General features: G+C 38.1%; 2 protein-coding genes across 3 annotated transcripts in view; one reads left to right on the top strand and one right to left on the bottom strand.

Annotated features, from left to right (window-relative positions):
• LOC115220954 (ragulator complex protein LAMTOR2) overlaps positions 1–10,255 on the bottom strand; it is a 50,916-nt gene extending 40,661 nt beyond the window's left edge. Inside the window, exon 1 of the mRNA XM_036510460.1 lies at positions 10,235–10,255. Within this exon, the coding sequence (XP_036366353.1) occupies positions 10,235–10,240 (6 nt within the window). The 5' untranslated portion in view covers positions 10,241–10,255. The remainder of the gene's footprint in view (positions 1–10,234) is intronic.
• LOC115220808 (protein ecdysoneless homolog) overlaps positions 7,820–15,785 on the top strand; it is a 77,354-nt gene continuing 69,388 nt past the window's right edge. The window contains exon 1 of one of the 2 annotated variants that reach the window (XM_036510458.1): positions 7,820–8,816. In XM_036510458.1, the coding sequence (XP_036366351.1) occupies positions 8,618–8,816 (199 nt within the window). In that variant the 5' untranslated portion in view covers positions 7,820–8,617. The remainder of the gene's footprint in view (positions 8,817–15,785) is intronic. The other variant, XM_029790972.2, reaches the window with a different exon arrangement.

Here is a 15,785-nt window from a genome sequence, read left to right as displayed (position 1 = left end):
AAAGACAGGGAAGAAAATACTTGTAGACTTATAGGTGTAAGTGTTCCCGCTGTACATCTATAAAGGAATTTGACAAATTGAGTCAAATATAAGGACCTGGAAATTGAAATACGAAAGATGCAGTATTTTAAAATGAGAACTGTTTTTGTTATTGTAGGTGTGCTAGACATGATAATAAAGGGATATCAGAAACATCTAAATAAGATCCCAGGAGAACCATATCTCAGAGACATCCAAAAGATTGTATTGATAAGTATTACCCACATCCTTAAAAGAACCCTATCCATTTAGATATCTGTGTTGTATTACATGAAGAAGCTTTCAGTCATACTGTAACATCTCTTATCCTTCACTCACCCTAGGACACTGGGTGGCCTCAGCAAGTGATTGTAACAAACATGTAGATTAAAAGTAAGTAAGTAATAATAATAATAATAATAATAATAATCAATTCTTTTTTATTGGCCACAAGGGCTGACACGCATGATTACATAGAGGGACAAGACAGGACGAAAGGTTACAAAGGGTTTTGCCGTTTTTTAAAACATCGAGTAAAAATCTTTATAACAACTTATAAAATTCAACAATGAAAAACTCCCAAAAGGGGGAGACGTTTCGAAAGGTTCCTGGTGGAAAAAAAACCCTACAAAAGCCAACGGGAGCCTGGTCAAAAAAGTGGGTGTAGAGAGTCCCCTTTCTTCTCCTTTTACATTACCTTTTTCTTTGAAATCACAGCGAAACCTGAGAACTGTCCATTTATACAGGCCAGTCCTCGCACAATTCACCCACCTTTCATAAAACTTGGTATCGGACAGCACTTTCCTCTCTAACCTCATCTTCCTTTTCAAGTGAAACTTGAAAAAGTTGATGAGGCCTTGACCAAAGAGGAAAGTGTCTGTCTTTAGCCCTTTTAAACGAGTCCACCACACGACCTCTTTCGCCACAGCCACTAGGCACAAGAAAACGGCCTCGCCCTCCTTGTTAAAGGAGGTCGGCGGGGCAATCTTCACTATGGATTCGGCCGATAGTCGGATCCGTCCTACACGTGACAGTAGCTGTTCGACATAACCCATATTTCAGCAATACTCGGGCACTGAACGAGTGCGTGCAGAACGGTTTCGTCGTCCTGGCAACACCTCGGGCAGGCCCGGCTGACGGCACTTCCGTGCCGGTAGAGTTTATCTCGAACAGGCAGAGCCCCTCGGTAGCACTGCCAAGCGAGAGACCTCTGGAAATTATCCATCGGCCCCGGCCCGAAAGTCCTCCCGAACAGACCGCACAGTTCGTCATCTTCAACGCCTAGAGTTTCCCCGAGAACGTTGTCGCATTTTTCCTCCACTAACCTCTATAGAACGCTAGAGTGGAGCTGTAACCGACCGCATTGCCCGCCTGGTGGACGGCGGAGAGGGCTTGACGGCACTCGAGGTGCCAAGCGCCTTTCTCGGTCTACGTTGATCCAGGTCTGCAGCTCCGTCAAAGAGACGAGCTGCGGAAATCGCGTCTGACAAAAGACGACCACACTGTTCACCGTCTAGGAAGCGCTTGAGATGCCGCAGCCTGAGCGCATGTCTGCGCAACAGCAACCACGGCATTCCAAGGCCTCCGTTCAGCGGTCGTTGACAGCAGATGGATCGCCTGACCAGTGGCACCTGACCCTTCCACAAAAAGTCGAAGAGCAGGCGTACCAGCTGGCCAACCAGCGGTCGGGACAAGGGACGACGGTCAAGCGGTAATAGATGACGGATGCAATGTACGCATTCGCCACCTCCGCTCGACCTTTCAGGGACAGCTTCCTCTCGGCCCATTTCTGGGTGAGACGTGCCACCCTGCTCGTCACCTCTTCCCAGTTCTTATCCACCTGGAGGTCCGGACCGAACCAGACCCCGAGCAGTTTAACGGGTCCGTCTGTCCAGCGCCCTACGACGCTGTTGGACGGCATGGGCTTGCCTCTCCAGGTGCCCAGTTAGCGATCCATTCTACTATAGGCACAAAGGCTGAAATTTGGAAGAGGGGACAAGTTGATTACATTGACCCCTGTACTTGACTGGTACTAATTTCATTGACCCTGAAAAGATAAAAGGGAAAGTTGACCTTGGTGGAATTTGAACTCAGAATGTAAACATGGACAAAATGCTGTTAAGCATTTTGCCCAGCATGTTAACAATTCTGCCAGCTCGCCGCCTTCATAATAATGATTTTAATCCTTTCTACTAATTGCACAAGGCCTTGAAACTTTGAGGGAGGAGACTAGGTGATTGCATCGACCCCAGTACTCAACTGGTGCTTATTTTATCGACCCTGAAAGGATGAAAGGCAAAGTTGACCCCCCCCTTACAGAAATCCACAGCACCCTATTTAGAAAATCTAACATGACAGTTGTTTGATTCAACATCAATATAACAAGACTTTGTCTCTGGATAATAAACATCTGTGTAAGAAAACAATGTCCCTGGAATAGATAATAAAATATTTTCTTTATTTCACCAATATAATAAACATAAAATAGACAACAATACAAAATATAAGAAACAATATTTATTGTTAAAATTGTATCAAAATGTATTTTTGACTCTAAATGATCAATCATGATAGCACATCATCATCATCATCATCATCACCATTTAGCGTCCGCTTTCCATGCTAGCATGGGTTGGACAGTTCAACTGGGGTTTCTACAGCTGGATGCCCTTCCTAACGCCAACCACTCCGTCAGTGTAGTGGGTGCTTTTTACGTGCCACCCGCACAGGTGCCAGACGGGGCTGGCAAACAGCCACAGACGGATGGTGCCTTTTACGTGCCACTGGCACGGAGGCCAGTCGGGGCGGTGCTGGCAACGGCCACGATCGGATGGTTCACTTACTTGTCACCGGCACTGGTATCACAGCTGCAATTTCCATTGATGTTGATCGACTTCGATTTTGGTTCTGCTTTCTGATATCTGATTTGATTTGATTTGATTTTGATTTTGATTTTGATTTTGATTTTCACTTGCCTCAACGGGTCTTTTGCAGCACTCCTTGGTTGATCTCATGGCACCCCAGGGTGTTGCAGCACACCAGTTGGGAACCTGTGCTCTACAGGGTAAGAGTTATTTTTCATCTGTTCTATCACTTTAACTGCAAAATTAAATTTCATGATTATTCCAGTAATAATGTCAAAGATCTACTAAAAACTAGAAGTGGCATTTTTTTCTGAAAGTCACGTTGCCTCAATAAACTCGAGATATCACAGCATAGAGTTGTTTCAAACATGATATTTCTTAGCAAAAGATAGATTGGTATATAAAATTGTTTACTGCAGTTAAGAATAAAGAAACTGGGTGGATGTATCTGATTTCTGAAGTAAAATAGTTAAAGTACGGAAAACCAGAGGTAAGCACTATTCTAAAAGATCATTGCAGTTGAGAAAGGATTAACATTGGTGCAATTACTGCCCATTTTTTGCCTGTGAATTGTGCATGTGTTGAAACAACTATAATTCAAAGCAAAAGCAAAAATATCCAGACTGAGATAGTAGACTCTGGTTGCATTCTATGTAGGCTTTAGAAGTGAAAGAAAAGATAATTTGATATGTATTCTTTAGTATTTATGCAGTGAAACTAATCTCGTGAGCCACATCTGGCATGATACCAAATTCTGAAAGGTATGGTAACATTTTCAGCAGTAGAACACATGCAGAGTTCAAGATACTTAACTGGATGCTAATACTAATTATTAACTGTTGGAAAATTTGTTAAACAACTACACTGACATTCTAAGCAAAAAAATCTCTAACAAACAACTCTAAAAGCATTAATTTCTAAATATAATATTTACAGTCAGTGAATAAATTAAAATAAATTAAATTATATGAAGTGACTTAGGTGGGGAGGGGGAAGTGATAGAAACAGTAGCAGGTTGGACTAAATCCCTTTTGTCTCAAGTTTCAATCTGTAGAGACCTTGTTTCAGCCTTGCTTTATATAACGTTGATTTTGATCAAAATAAGGACCAGTCACATACTGAAGTTTAGTTAGTTACAATCTATTTCTAAACATCTATGGCTTTGTGCTAAGTCCAGAAATTAATGCTGGTTTTAAATTTTGGCATAAGGTAGGCAGGCATATTCGGGTGAAGGGGCAAGTTGATTACAGTACTCAGCTGGTACTTATTCTACTGACCCTAGAAGGGTGAAAAGCAAAGTCGACCTTGGTGGAATTTGAACTCAGAATGTAAAGACGGACAAAATACTGCCAAGCATTTTGCCCAGAGTGGTAACTATTCAGCCAGTTCGCTGTCTTGTTTTAGAAATTAATATTGGTTTCAAATTTTGGCACAAGGCCAGCAATCTTAGAGCAGGTGAGAAGTCAACTACATTGACCCCAGTGCTCAAACAGTACTTGTTTTATCAACCTGAAAGGGACGAAAGGAAGAGTTGGCCTTGGTGGAATTTGGACTCGGAACATAAAGATGGATTCAATGCTTACTAAGCATTTTGCCTGGAATTCTAAAGATTCGGCCAGCTTGCTGCCTCAATTCTAGAAATTGTTACAATTGGTAAAGCTAAAAAGTAACTCACTGGAGAAACAAATTAAGTTTTCATAATGCTAATTCCTTTCATTTATGCTGTTGATGTTGTTAAGAAAGGCATGAATGTCATCCAGTTTCATTTCTATCCATTATGAGTTTCTAGATGTGTGCCTAATTATAGGAATCAATAGTAACAATAAGTTTGTCAGATTAATTAATCTGTTCTAAAGGCAGAATAAACTGAACATTTGCAGCAAAAAAAAAAACAGACCCCCCCCCCCCCCAAAAAAAAAACACACAATGAGAACAAATGATATGAGGAAGTGTAAAAGGAGAGTCTTTGATAATGTATGTGCATAAGGTGGGGAGCTGGCTGAAATGTTAGCATGCTGGGTGAAATGCTTAGTGGTATTTGTCTGTCTTAACATTCTGAGTTCAAATTCTGCCAAGGTCAACTTTGCCTTTCATCCTTTCATGGTTGATAAATTAAGTACCAGTTGTGTACTGCGGTTGATCTGATCGACTGGCCCCCTCCCCCAAAAGAGTAGAAAAGAATAATGTATGTGAATAAATTTATATTCAAATTAATAAACATCCAATAAAAAAACAGTAATCTAACTGTGGTGATATTTTTAGCAATTGAAATCATCATTAGATTAGCTTTTGGAATTCAGATTAGATAAATTCAGAGAAAGAAGGACTAGATTTCATGTTTATTTCTTTACTGCCCTGAGGGGGTTTAAACATAGCGGGAACAATCAAGGACAGACAAAGGGATTAAGTCAATTACATCAACTCCAGTGCGTAGCTGGTACTTATTTAATCGACCCCGAAAGGACGAAAGGCAAAGTCAACCTCGGCGGAATTTGAACTCAGAAAGTAATGGTAGATGAAATACCACTAAGCATTTTGCCTGGTGTGCTAACAATTCTGCAAACAAACATTTCCAAGAAAATATTTCTGACACTAGTATTTCCCAGTGAAAGGTAATAACTGAATAAAAAAAAATAAAATAAAGCTTTTATTTTGAAGCAGATGAAATAAAGTTGAAATAGTATTCCAAACGTTAGGCTCTCTCTTCTAAATGAGAAAATACATTAACTTTGAACAAGTTACTTTCTTCAAGGCACATGTGTTCCCTGCACAAAGTATTGCAAGTATCTTTGTGTATTACTTGATCTGTTAGAAATAGCAGCCAAGATACCCTCAAATTATACCTTAACATTTAAAGAAAAAGGAAAAGTATACGTTGTATTATGCAGTCCATGATATTCCAAGAAATGGCTTGGCCACTTCCACTATTAGAACATTTTTGATAATTGAGCTTGTCAATAAGGGGTCTCCTGGTGTTAACAAACAACACCAGTTTCTGGGGCAGAGCAGCTGCCACATACACACGAAACCTCTTTGAAGAGTTGAACACCAGTTACTTTTTTTCTCACCGATCTTTATAGATCCTGGGAATGGCCATTATTGTTTGTTTTTTATTAGACTAAATTTAGGTAATAATATATGTCATACAAACCTATCAAACCCATGCATTGAGAAATCTATGTCAGAAGTGATGATGGTTATACAAACATTTTCATTCGTCGTTTATATTAAATTACTGTTTATTTTATAAATGAATACATTAGACATTGGAATAATTTCTTACAGTATAAATCTTATTTGAACATTTATTCGAAATGGGAGCGATACCTCTTTCTTTTTGAGTAGAAATTACACTTCTTTCTCCGACGAAAGAATTTGCTCTATTCATAGAAATTCTCGTCTCCCCACGTCATACTAATTATAAATTTACAATCTTCAATAAATAATTTTTGCCTACTTAGACTATCACTAGTTTACTGGTTATTATTTACAACAATTGGCTACGAGTTGGCAGAATCATTAGCCCGTCGGACAAAATACCGCTAAGTATTTTGTTTTTATGTTCTGAGTTCAAATTTCACCGAAGTCGACTTTGTTGTTCATCCTTTCGGCGTCGATAAATTAAGTACCAGTCAAGCACTTGGGTGGGTGTCTTGACAAGTCTCCTCCCACCAAATTTCAGGCTGTGTGCCTATAGCAGAAAGGATAATTTTTAATAGGCGCAGACGTGGCTGTGTGGTCATGGTTCTAGGTTCAGTCCCACTGCGTGCCACCTTGGGCGAGTGTCTTCTACTATAGCCTCGGGCCGACCAAAGCCTTGTTAGTGGATTTGGTAAACAGAAACTGAAAGAAGCCCGTCGTATATATGTGTATGTGTCTTTGTCCCCCCACTCCAACCGATGTTGGCGTGTTTACGTCCCCGTAACTTAGCGGTTCGGCAAAAGAGGGGGATAGAATAAGTACTAGGCTTACAAAGAATAAGTCCTGAGGTCGATCTGTTCGACTAAAGGCGGTACTCCAGCATGGCCGCAGTCAAATGACTGAAACACGTAAAAGAAAGAATAATAATTCAATTGGCGAGGTGGCAGAATCATTAGCACGCCGGACAAAGTGCTTAGCGGCATTTCTTCCGGCTCTTAATGTTCTGAGTTCAAATTCCGCCGAGGCTGACTTTGCCTTTCATCCTTTCTGTGTCAATTAAAATAAGTACCAGTTATGCACTGAGGGTTAATGTAATCGACTGACACCCTTCCCTTGAAATTGCTAGTCTTGTACCAAAATTCGAAACCATTATTTACAATAATTTATCTTGCATGTTGTAAGCAATACAATGACGGAGAGAAAATTGAACTCAAGTCTTACATATTGGTTTTGCAGTGTCTAAATATATATTTTATATCTTTGCTGCTTATTTTAAATTCTATATTTTGTCGAGTTACTACGTATATCTTTTTGTCTTTTATGAATAAATTACTGAACGAAAGAGAAAATGATTTGAAGAGTTTATTGACAGGAGCTGTTGTGTCAGTGTGTTGCTATGAAAGAAAACGTCCACCTGCTTACTTATTTTCTTTCACTTTTGTCATAATGGGTTAAGTTGTTAAATGTAGGAAATAAAACTCGGTGACATGCACATATTTATTTCCCTTACACCAATCTGTAATGTCTCATGATGAATATTTTTAAATGAAGACGAATCGATATTCAATGTCAACATCTAAATTAGAAGCTGACACACATTTTGTCATCTATATTTACTGCCCCCCCCCCCAAATCGTTCAGTTTGCATTTCTACTATTTTGTGTAATTCAAGAAATTCCGAGGTTTGCCAAGCCAAGGAGTAGCAGTGGAGACAAGCTTCTGCTACCTTAAAAAAAAAAAATGCTTGTTGTGGTATGTGTTCTGAACAACGTCTGACAACCAAGTCCGACTTCTGTCCTTCTCGTGTTATGTGTTTTTACTGACAATGGAAGGAATGAAGGTGGAAGAGAGTCCGGTCCGCGCGCTGTAAAACCAGTGCAATGGGCGCGTAGATAAAACTCGTTAATCTAGGAAGGCAGTTCATCTAAGTGAGTGAAAATTGATTATTTCAGACCTCAACCGTTCTCCAGTCATACCCATTCATAGCAAAGATTTGGGGAGTAAACCCTGAGGACGAATGCAAAGCTTAAGCTGTGACAACTTCAATTGCACTGGTGCCAAGCTGATTTGGTCCTTCTCTTATACATCATCGATGATGTAGAGAGAGGTGAGAGTTAATACATAGACAATTCCGTGTCTTCCGTAGCACTTCGTCTGAGAGAGAACACGCCAGCAATCGTATACAATGGAAACTAGCAGTTTACTCATCACTGAATTCTCCAGACACTTTTTTTCTGCGAGTACAGTCTCAAACAAGACTTTTCGAGTGTAGATCCTTGGTATCGCGAAACTAACGGTTACGGAAGAAGAAATAAGGAAATAATTTAAAAAAAAAACAGTTTCAAACAAAATCCTTGTCTTTCTGTTTTTAATACTGATAATAATTGCTAACCAATTAACATGAACGTCAGAAAAAAATAAACACAAAAATAACAAACAAACAAAAAAGACAACACAGCGCAGAGATATACCGAGCGGAATACTGTTTCTGTTTATATTCTGTTATTCTGTTAAACGTGTTTAGTAAAACCTGAAACTCCGCCCATTCTACTTGATTGACAGATTGAGAAACATTTTAACAAACAAGTCACAGCATGGCTGAGAGACGGTACGTCCCGGAGGATGTGGTGGAATATTCTCTTTTCCCATTTGTTTCTGACCATTTAGATGATTTGAAAGCACAAGAATATTTGGAAGAACAGAAGGACATATTTTTGGCTCATCTCAGTCCATTATTAGTTGATTATATCTGGCAGAAAGAGCCTTTTAAACTAAAAGCCGTCGTCGGAGATGGTGAGTATGTTCGATAGATCATATAACCTTAAACATTATTTTTCCTTAATTTCTTAAGATCTATCTTAATATTATTATTATTACTGTTATCTTTCCATTATTATATATTTAGCTATATGACAAGTCTTTTAATTCATTCATGTTTTCTGTATATGACTTCGTAATTTATTATTTTGTTGTATTATCTCTCGGGGAGAGGGGTGCGGTGTTAATATCCTTTCTTTGTCATTATCAAAGGTTTTTTTAATTTTCAATTTAACAATTGACCCTTTAAACCCAACTAGGGGACAGGCAAGATATTATTCACTGTGATTGGTAATTCTCGAATGACTCTGATTCATCATTTCTAACACTACTTAATGTGACGATTTTTTCCCCCAAATGCATCATTTATTTGACGCATTCCTTACTCAGCCTCCTCATCACACCAATTTAACAGGAAGAGGTTTCGAATCCTAGCTGGAAAAAAAAAATCAAAATCTGTCTTTCCTTATTCTCAAATTCGTTTATGATTATAATAGCTATTACTTTATCATTTACCTTATTTTTCTTTATTTAGATACATTGTGGGAATTTTTGTGTTTTCATTATGTTGATTTAAAAGTAGACCAACAGTAATTCTATTCACACGGAAATATACGTCAGTCGAAAGTAAAACTATAAATACAAATATCTTAATTTAATACGCAAGAGTTATTCTTAAAAACTCGATATATAATATAATATAATATAATATAATATAATATAACATATAATATGATATAACATGATGTAGTATATATGTTTCTATACGGTGATGGAAAGATTGCCGGAAAAATATTTAATACGTTGAATTCAATACAAATAAACAAAGAAAAGGCTAGTTGCTTTGAATAATCACGAAAGTTGGATTAAACCGTGAATATATATATACATTTATATATATATATTATATATATATATATATATATTATATATATATATATATATATAATATGTCTGTGTGTGTTTGTATATGTATTTGTATATGTATGTGTGTGTTTGTATATGTATGTGTGTTTGTATATGTATGCGTGTTTGTATATGCATGCATGTGTTTGTCTATGTGTGTGTATGTGTATGCATGTCTATGTATGTATGTAGGTGTGTGTAGATATATATATGCGTGTGTGTGTGTGCGAATGTGTATGTGGGTGTGTCTATATATATATATATCTATCTATATATATATATATATATATTATGCATACATGCATAGTCATTCTATTTTATACTGAAGATGATAAAACTTCATTAACTGCTATATATATTTATTTATATGTGCATTGGATATATAGAGGCTTGTATGGAGAGGGATACTAATGGCTATATCAGTTACCTTGGACCCTTTACTCCAGAGAAAAGCCATAAAACAAAACATTCATGTTGACTATACCTACCAACATTACTCCCTTCCAATTGCACCATCAAAACTTTTGTTATCATGGCCTCCAGTAGAGGTACTTGGCATTTTTTGACTACGTTACTTATTCTATGATTTGTAAGGGATCCTACTTGACGCAATTGAGGAAAAGTTATAAGCATTGCATCTTTTGGACTTCGTGTTTTCTATGCAGTAGTTGCCTGTATGAAGTAAACCTGTCGCCCAGTTGGACAGCAGATTGTTTGATGTTAAGGACACCTTCATGAATGAGAAAGAAAACATGGGACTAGAAAGCCTCGTTGCTGGTGATGCATTGTCCTTGTTGGAGTTGGGTAAATTTCTTGTTGTTTTGCTCTGTCGGAGCAAAACATTGTAACGTCAGATCCCTTGATCTGCATATTTGATAGATTTGTTTTTTGAATAACTGAATTTGATGTGTCTTGTTCAGTAGTCGGCTGTAAGGAACCTGAACCCCTTATGAATCTCCATGTTACCCAACCAAATTTTGTAGTTGGACAATGTGCTCCCCTGATGCTCTCTCATCTGTAAGAATGATAAGCATCTTCACCCATCTCAGCCTCATTGACAAATGGTCTTCGAAACCATTTGTTGGATTTATTGCTTTCCATGCAAGGTGATTTCTTGTTGAGAGCACCACTGGAACTATGGACCAACTGGTTTTGAATGATACTAAAGAGCTCTTTCTTTCAACGTGGGTCTGAAAGCATCTGATGAAATCAATTTGATTTGAAGTTAATCATATTTCTAAACTAGATCAAAATGTGTGCATGTGGTAAGTCAGCTTTTTCTGTGGCATTATTGATGGAAACATGATTTGTTGCCAATTTCTGGTAAAGGAAAAATTATATTTGGTCATGATCTTAATTTGAATTCACAAACTTCCTGCTTCAATTAAAGCTAGTTGTTATGTCATAATCTACTGATTATGACATAATGGTTAACAGTTTTAGTTTTAATCAAGTCTTTTGCTAAAACTGTCACTTAGCTACATATTTGAGAGGAAGAAAGACTGGAAATTAAGCAGAGAAATGAAAGAGGTGTTCATGTGTGAGAATAACAGAAAAATTTCAAAGTTTCAAGGATGTAAACAAACTAACACCAGTTGTCAAGCGATAGTGGTTGGAAACACAGACAACCGTCTACACACACACACACACACACACTCTCTCTCTCTCTCTCACACACACACACACAATGAGCTTTGGCAGAGTTTCCTGCTACCAGATTCACTCACAAGGCCTTGGTTGGCCCACAGCTATAGTAGAAGACATTTGCCCAAGGTGCAGCACAGTGGGCCCAAACTCCTAACTCTGTGATTGCAAAAGTCATGCTCACAGCCATGCTTATGAGAAGAATTTGTTCCAAAACCTTAAGCAAATCTGGAGACCTACACCTGAAACATTCCTCTAAATATTTATTAAACATGAATTATCAGTAAAAAATATATACATACAATAAAAACAACTAGATAATAATACAATAAGACAGTAAAGAACAAGAGTAAATAAGCAGGAAAATACTGATGATGATGATGATGAAATATTTACAGAATGCTTCAAAAAAACCTTTCTCCCAAGAAGATATAAAACCATGCAGATATTAGAATTAGCATTTAAAAACTTTAGAGGTATTATCACATGATCAATAATATAAATAGTCATTTGAATGACAAGGGCCATCTAATCAGCCTTAAGGATGAGTGATGGCTTGTAGGATGACTTTATTTAATGAGAAGAAGAGTTGCACTCCCTCAGTCCCACTCTTTTGTGTCATGACCGTTCTCAATCCAGTACCGAGACCAGGTCAAGACGACTGGGGATGGAGATGGATGCAATGGAGCACCATGATGTCTTACTTGCCGCATCTATCTGCATTCCTCAGTGCATTGTTGCAGCTGCTTTCTGCTGTTTTGATCATGGAGGTTTTCTTCCTCAAAGTTCACTGGATCCACTCCTCAAATGCAATCCCTAATATGCTAACTAACCTACAAGCTCTGACTGTAACTGGTGCTACTAGTCCAGGTCAGGGTAGACCTGGGGATTTGGTGGTTAAGAGCTGGTTCCACACTCCTCAAAACCTGAAATACCTGAATCATTCCCCCACTGCTGGTTGCTTAAACAATATTCTTTTATCCTTTTATTTATTTCAGTCATTTGACTGCAGCCATGTTGGAGCACCACCTTTAGTCTAACAAATCGACCCCACAACTTATTCTTTGTAAGCCTAGTACTTATTCTATCAGTCTCTTTTGCTGAACCACTAAGGGACTTAAACATACCAGCATCGGTTGTCAAGCGATGTTGGGAGGACACACACACACATACTTACATGACAGGCTTTTTTTAGTCTTCGCCTACCAAATCCAAGCTACTTACCACACACCCACTCCTGCGCCTATGTTAAATATAAAATGGAATTGATTAAAAAAAAAAGACTCATTTTAATTAATGGTTGTGAGATATTGCTTTTTTCATTTTCATCATCATCATCGTTGTCGTTTAAAGTTCGCTTTCTGTGCTTGCATGGGTTAGACAGTTTGACTGAGAACTGGCAGGCTGGGAGGTTGCACCAGGCTCCAATCTGATTTGGCAAGGTCTCTACAGTTAGATGTCCTTCCTATCGCCAACCACTCCGAGAATGTAGTTGGTGCTTTTTATATACCACCTGCATGGGTGCCAGTCAGGTGGCACTGGCATCGACCACCCTCAAATGGCGCTATTTACATGACGCCAGCACAGGTGCCAGTCAAATGGCACTGGTATCGGCCATGCTTGAATGGTGCTTTTTATATGCCACCAGCACAGGAGCAATTCAGATGGCATTGGCATCGACCACGCTCAAATAGTGCTTTTTACATGCCACCAACATGGGAGCCAACCATGCTTGAATAGTGCTTTTTATGTGCCACCGGCATGGGTGCCAGTTAGGCAGCACTGAGAATATCCTTAAATAGTTCAAAATAATTTTCAGCCTTTGTGCAATATATTCAGACTTGTCTACATAATTAAATTTAACCCTTTACCATTTAAATTGGCCATGGTTAGTCCACATTATTCCATAAAGAGCGTAAGGTCAGTTTCCTGGTTTTTCTGGCATATATATTCCTCTGTTGATAGGATGCTGGTCCATTGCACGATTACCTGCTGAGACCAAAATATCCTTTCTCTTTTATGTTCAATCTGGTGAGATCCAGCCTTTCACACCTACCCTACAATGTCATTCTTGAAATGAACAATCACATCATTGAAATCTCAAAGCTATGAGATAATGCAGAATTAATTCCAAACAATGTAAATAAATAAACATTGCATTTGACAGAATGACATGAATGCTATAGAGTCAAAGAAATAAAAAGTATATTAAAAATTTTTTAAATGAAAAATAAATTAGCAATTGAAAAAAAAATCAGTTTCTCTCTTGAGTTAGTTTCCACATGGAAAGCACCCATGCTGTTTCCACATGAGAAACACCCATGCTGGTGCCACATGAAAAGCACCCATGCTGGTGCCACATGAAAAGCACCCATGCTGGTGCCACGTGAAAAGCACCCATGCTGGTGCCACATAAAAAGTACCTATGCTGGTTTCACATAAAAAGCACTCAGTACTGTCTTTAAAAGTGGTTGGCATGAGGAAGGGCTTTCACCTGTAGAAACAATATCAAAACAGACTATTGGAACCTGGTGCAGCTCTCTGGCTTACCAGCCCCTGTCAAACTGTGCAACCCATACCAGTATGAAAGATGGACCTTTAATGATGATGATGATGGAGAGCAGGGTGGTGGAGGAGAAGGAAATAATTGTTGCTTCCAAATTTTTAGAACTAATTTCTTAAGCAGGAAGATCATCTGAATTATCTGAAGAAAAAACAGTAGAATTAATAAGTTCTTGGATTACTTTTTAAAAGAAATTATCCAGACCTGCAGCTTGGGTTTCAGAGATCCAAAGCTATTTAACATTCTGTCAAAAAAGCTTCAGAGATTTGCGAGGTGTAGGCTTGGAAGTCTTCAAAGAATGTTTGGACAAATTTTTATCTGAAATACCAGATGAACCCATATCATGGGAAGAGGCACACAAAAGAGCAGCTCCGCTACTTCACCAAAATCAGTACAGCAAAGAAATCCAATCATTCTGAAAAGTGGTGCTCCAGTATGGCCTCAACCAGTAACATAAATAAAAGCAAAGAGAGGATTGCCCGAACCTGTTTTTCTGGACATTCCAAAAGTATTGCAGTAATTTATGAGAAAAATAGTTCATACCTGATTCAACTTCCTTTAGCTCTTTTGATCTGAACCTACCTGAAACCACTCCTGCTTCTACGAAACAAACTTCCTCTACGTTTAAACCTTCTATCAAATTTTTATATTTAACGTATGTTCTAAGCACTAATTTAATAATGACAATAATTTTAGGAAAATCTTCATTATTTTCAAAATTAAAAGTAATATAGTGAGAAAGGCAACGAACAATTCCTTCTCTGTTGTTAGTGTGTCATCAGGCTGGACAGGCGTGGTAAGAATTATAGACAAGTGAAAGTAGCAGTTATGTACTTGTTTTACTAAAAATTTTGATAATATCCAGAGTATTGATTTTATCACACTATATTTAATTAGTTTTAAAGTTTTTGGGACCTACTAATTTCAGTAAAATAACTACATGGTTATCAGATCAACTTCTTGGAACTAAACATTTTCAAAAAGTAGTGGACTGGGCTGGAAATTATTCCAAAATAAGTTTCAAAAATGTATATGAGGATTGCTTGTATTTTTTAATTTACTTTGGTAATTTGCTGTAATATTCATCAAGATTCTAACCTTTCAAAAATAAAAATTTTCTAACTGCAAATAACCCAATTTAAAAAAAAAAAAAATGCTGTTTTGCAAAACAATATTATCTGCTACTTGCTGCGCAATCTAGCAACTCTGATTAATTTTTGTAAACATCCTTGAATATAAGCAGTATCCACTTACCTCTATTACATATTAAAAAAATTTTAGATGTAATTCCATCTTCCAAGCAATTTGCAACAGATTTAGTCCTGTTGAAATTCTTTGAACTTGTTTCTGCACCTCTGTGGATGGGTTACTGGTCCAGTGTTTTATCCGTCTGCTCTTTGAGATGGCTCCCATCCATTCTGAGCTAACACTTGTCATTTTTATAGTGCTACCACTGTTTGCTGTTTGTGGTGGTAAAGTACTCTGCTTCATGGTATCTGCTTAGAGCTAGATGTCTTGGCTTGTTGAGAGTTTAGTGTGTGATCCAAACAAACAGCACAGTGCCATTGACAGAGGGATATGAACTGCTGTGCCATTGACAGAGGGATATGAACTGCTGGTCGTCCAGAACACCATCAGCTTAACCATTGGCACTCCCAGGAAGTTAATAAAAAGAAAACTATCAGAATGAAAGTTTTCTGTTACATATAGGTGTCAGCATGGCTGTGTGGCAAGAAGTTTGCTTCCCAAACACATGGCTCCAGGTTCAGTCCCACTGCATGGCACCTTGGGCAAATGCCTACTACAATAGCCTTGGACTGACCAAAGCTTTG

Source organism: Octopus sinensis, linkage group LG17 (assembly GCF_006345805.1).
Source record: "Octopus sinensis linkage group LG17, ASM634580v1, whole genome shotgun sequence".
NCBI lineage: Eukaryota > Metazoa > Mollusca > Cephalopoda > Octopoda > Octopodidae > Octopus > Octopus sinensis.
The sequence above is the reverse complement of the archived record's forward strand: the minus strand, read 5'-3'. Positions and strand labels throughout refer to the sequence as shown.